This window comes from Pipistrellus kuhlii, unplaced genomic scaffold (assembly GCF_014108245.1).
Source record: "Pipistrellus kuhlii isolate mPipKuh1 unplaced genomic scaffold, mPipKuh1.p scaffold_m20_p_2, whole genome shotgun sequence".
NCBI classification, from domain to species: domain Eukaryota; kingdom Metazoa; phylum Chordata; class Mammalia; order Chiroptera; family Vespertilionidae; genus Pipistrellus; species Pipistrellus kuhlii.
In genome coordinates this window covers 164,789,794-164,794,692 of record NW_023425515.1, presented here as the reverse complement: position 1 = coordinate 164,794,692, position 4,899 = coordinate 164,789,794, and the positions used below count along the sequence as shown (strand labels likewise).

Here is a 4,899-nt window from a genome sequence, read left to right as displayed (position 1 = left end):
GTAACTGTTACCCCCATGTAGCTATTGACCACTTGATGTGAGGTCAATTCAAATTAAGATGTGCTGAAAGTACAAAATACATATTAGATTTCAAAGATATGGTATGAAAAAAATAATGTAAAACATCTCATTAATAATTTCATATAGATTGCATACTGAAGTAATGATCTTTTGGATGTATTGCATTAAGTAACATTATTTTAATGTTTGTTTTTTATAATGTGACTACCAGAATATTTTAAATTATATATATATATATATATATATATATATATATATATATATATATATGTTTCGCATTGTATTTCTGTTGGACAGCCCTGAACTTGAGATCTGTCCCTTCAGTCCTCTATCCACTTCCCGAGACTAAGTTTTCAAAAGCAGCTCAAATTCACGCTGTTACACCATTGCCATCGGAAATATACCACATTCACAGGTCCTTTTCTCATGTTGGTTAGATTCCCTGTCAGGACACATGCTAGGGTTGCAAACTTGAAAATATTTTGAAATTTAGGGTCTTCATAAAGCTTTACTGTTTCATGCTTTAAAATTGGAAGTATTCATCTGACTTCTCGATTATGATAGCTAGAAGAGTCTAATAAAACTCAATTTGCATTTTGAAGCTTCAAATGCATTGATGTTATTTTTATAAGAATATCTTCATATATATTGTATTAGTAAATTAGCAGTAAAATGCTGAATACGGTTAAAAAAAGTAAGAGAAGGAAGTCATTATATACTAAAGTTACACCATTTCTGTGATACATAAATCATCAAATTCTTCTAAGATCCCAACCAGAGGGCATGGGTTGTTTATTTACATACTGCTTGATAAATGTAGTCCTTTGGACATTTAATATTTTAAGAATGCTGAAAAGTTAATAAAATTATTTTATTTATGCCCTTTTACCCCAGAACCCATTCCAGGTAAACAATTACCACTAGGAGCACTGATGTTGCTTTGCACAAATAATTCCTTAAACAAACAAAAAAAAAAGGCATGAAGATTTCTAAGTATGTAGTATCATTACCTCCTACAACATTTGCTTTAGACATGGTTAGACTTACTTAGTTTAATGAGTTTGGAGAGTGTTGCTCTTTCCCCTTTAACTATCCAGGAATATTTATTTTCAGAGACAGTTTAAGGAACTCCGTAATTCCCAATCTGTCAGAGTTTTACAAATAAATCCAAGTTGAATGCCTGTCATTGTTTCCAGTCTGCTCAAACAAAAAGAAAAAAAGTATACAATTCATCAGAATAATTAGTTGATTGGGGTTAAATAATTCTAAGAATAAACATTTGACCGCCTGGAACATCATAAATCTCCTGGAGTGGGAAGGGTTATAAATTAAATGCAGAAGATTTAAAATGGTCCTGATACACCCTAAACATTATTTCAAGCATGTGGGACACATTTAGATAAGTTAAAACCAAGTGTGGGTTTAGAGTTTAGCCATCTTTGATTGTTGGTTTACTAAAACTTTATTGCTCTGGCATAGAGAAGCCAAAAGAAAAAAAAGGAATAGTGGCAACAGTGTCCCCTACTGCCTGATGCCCACCTTCCTTAAGTTACAGGGATTTTAAGAAATATGGTATCCCATGGGATAAAGAAACAAGTATAAGGAAGTCAGGAAGGAAAGAACTAATATTCATTGAGAACCTACACCATTGCAAGCACTGTACTATAATTTATTAATAATGTCCAGGTTGTGGGCTTGATCCCCAGTGTGGGGCATGTAGGAGGCAGCTCCCCACCCAACCTCACTTTACTTCCATGTTTCTTGGAGGGAAAAAAGGAATGAAGTATGAGTGTTAGGGGAAGGAAAATGTCAACCCCACTTGCCAGATCAAAATATTCTGTAGCCGAAACTGGTTTGGCTCAGTGGTAGAGCGTTGGTCTGCGGACTGAAAGGTCCCAAGTTCGATTCCGGTCAAGGGCATGTACCTTGGTTGCAGGCATATCTCCAGTAGGGGGTGTGCAAGAGGCAGCTGATCGATGACTCTCTCTCATTGATGTTTCTAGCTCTCTATCTCTCTCTCTCTTCCTCTCTGTACAAAATCAATAAAAATATTTAAAAAAATAAAAGATAAAAAATCAATAAAATATATATATTTTAAATATTATGTAAATTTACAATAGCTAAGATTTGGAAACACCCTAAGTGCCCATCAGCAGATGAGTGGGTTAACTATGATACATCTATACAATGGAATACTATGCTGCTGTAAAAAAAGAAGGAAATTTTACCATTCAAAACAGCATGAATGGATATGGAGAGCATTATGCTAAGCAAAATAAGTCAGTCAGAGAAAGATAAATATCACATGATTTCACTCATTTATGGAATATAGTGAACAGCATAAACTGATGAACAGAAATAGATCCAGAGATAGAGAAGCATGGAACAGACCGTTAAACCTCAGGTGGAGGGAGGGGTAAGAAGACTATCCAATGGACACAGACAGTAGGGGGGTGAGGGCATGTGCTGGGTGGTGGGAGTGGCCGGTGAGAGATCAATGGGGCGGAAAAGGAGACATATGTAATACTTTAAACAATAAGTAATAAAAAACAAAAAGCAAACAAACAGCCAAAAAAAAAAAAAAGAAAGAAAATGACTATTATGTAAGGCTGGAAGCCTCAAGAGTGGGCCTTCCACGCCAGATTCTTAGTTCTCTCTGCCCATCTCCCCGATGGAAAACTCTGTTGCCATGGAGATAGATGACCATTCCTCCAAATGGGCACAGCTGAGTGAGACTCCGGGAAGGCCTCTTGGGAAGACAACCGGGCATGGAGACGCTTCCCCCTCTCGCCAACCTCCTCATCTATTTACTCGCCTACTCATGCGTCCACTCGTGTTTGTATTTGTTGGTTTACTTTTTTAGTATCTTCGTAGAGCCCTAAGCAGCAGAGTGGCCACTTGGGCACCCAAAGCCTTACCAGAGCCCAAGGTAAGACCCAGGGGCCGCGGACCATTGGCTGAGAGGGGCCGAGGGGCGGGGTTCCCGCTGTCACCAGAAGCCCCTTCGCGGGGGGCGTGACGCGGGGGGCGTGAGGGAGGCGCAGTGCAATTCTTTTTTTTTTTTTTTAATATATTTTATTGATTTTTTATAGAGGAAGGGAGAAAGAGTTAGAAACATTGATGAGAAACATCGACCAGCTGCCTCTTGCACACCCCCTACCGGGGATGTGCCCGCAACCAAGGTACATGCCCTTGACCAGAATCGAACCTGAGACCTTTCAGTCCGCAGACGGACGCTCTACCGCTGAGCCAAACCGGCTTCGGCCGCAGTGCAATTCTTAAACTCTCCCGAGTGGGCTCAGGGCTTCACCGCAACCCGCCAGTAGGAGCTGCGCCTGCGCGGTTGGAGCATTGGCAGACGCCCTGTAGGCCGCTCCCTCCGACCGTTGGTTTGACCGCTGGAGGGGACGCTCACTGCGCATGCGCACCTGCTCCCGAGGGAGGAAGGAGGCGTGAGGGACGTGTGTGCTTAGACGGAGCGTGGCCATGTGTGACAACGGCGGTAACCCACCCCTGCGCGTAAAGAGTGGGCACCGACACAGGCGGGCGGCGGTCTCGATGGATCAGAGCTTTGAGTACGGCTCTCCGGCGTACCTGCTCCTGTGCGGCCTGGGCGGGATGATGAGCTGTGGGCTGACGCACACGGCCATCGTGCCCCTGGACCTGGTCAAGTGCCGCATGCAGGTAAACCCGGGCAAGTACAAGAGCATCCTGCGCGGCTTCATGGTGACGGTGCAGGACGACGGGCTGCGCGGCCTGGCCCTCGGCTGGGCCCCCACCTTCCTGGGCTACTCCATGCAGGGCTTCTTCAAGTTCGGCCTCTACGAGGTCTTCAAGATCCGCTACGCGGAGCTGCTGGGCCCGGAGAAGGCCTACGCGTGGCGCACCGGCCTGTACCTGGCCGCCTCGGCCACCGCCGAGTTCTTCGCCGACGTGGCCCTGTCGCCCATGGAGGCGGTGAAGGTGCGCGTGCAGACGCAGCCGGGCTTCGCGCGCACGCTGCGCGCCGCGCTGCCCCGGATGTACGGCGAGGAGGGCCTGTGGGCCTTCTACAAGGGCGTGGCGCCGCTCTGGATGAGGCAGATCCCCTACACCATGATGAAGTTCGCCTGCTTCGAGCGCACCGTGGAGGCCCTCTACAAGTTCGTGGTGCCCAAGCCGCAGAGCCAGTGCACCAAAGCCGAGCAGCTGGCCGTCACCTTCGTGGCCGGCTACATCGCGGGCGTCTTCTGCGCCGTCGTGTCCCACCCTGCCGACTCGGTGGTGTCCGTGTTGAACAAGGAGAAGGGCAGCACGGCCCTGGAGGTTCTCCGCAGGCTGGGGTTCGCGGGCGTGTGGAAGGGCCTGTTCGCCCGAATCATCATGATCGGCACCCTGACGGCGCTGCAGTGGTTCATCTACGACTCCGTCAAGGTCTACCTCAAGCTGCCGCGCCCTCCGGTCCCGCAGGCGCCGGAATCCTTCAAGAAGCAGAAATAGGCCTGGTCTGGTCTAGGGCGACAGGTGGCCGCCGCCGCCGCCGCCACTGGCCTGCATTTCCATCCAGTTCAGACATTATTAGTGTGTAAAATGTTAACGTTCTTGGGAGAGGCGATTTCACATGCAAATACTTGTTCTCTTCCAATGATTGATTCCTTTTTTGGCAATCCAAGGGGATTTGAGGGTTTGAACCATTATCTTTGGGGAGTCCGCAGCGGTGGCTGTTTTAACTCAGTAGTTTTTCAGCAGTTTATAGGGGGGATCTCTTCACAGGGATTAATGTTCGGCAATTCCGTGTCTTTAGATTGTATCTCCTTTGTTTGGCCATCCAGTGGAGATTATCCAAGCGTCACTACTGAATGGCCTACTAATGAGGTTTTCAGGTCATCACAGCTATGC

At 46.2% G+C, this 4,899-nt stretch overlaps 1 protein-coding gene across 1 annotated transcript; it reads left to right on the top strand.

Moving 5' to 3' along the window:
• The first annotated feature begins 3,420 nt into the window (after positions 1-3,420).
• On the top strand, positions 3,421-4,500 carry LOC118723979 (phosphate carrier protein, mitochondrial-like). Its single transcript, XM_036446830.1, has one exon. It carries the CDS (start codon positions 3,508-3,510, stop codon positions 4,498-4,500), a length of 993 nt encoding a protein of 330 aa, XP_036302723.1. The 5' UTR covers positions 3,421-3,507.
• Positions 4,501-4,899: the final 399 nt, after the last annotated feature.

What these genes read in the sequence shown, in the direction of transcription:
- LOC118723979 (XM_036446830.1), top strand. Translation starts at nt 3,508, where the DNA reads ATGTGTGACAACGGCGGTAACCCACCCCTGCGCGTAAAGAGTGGGCAC.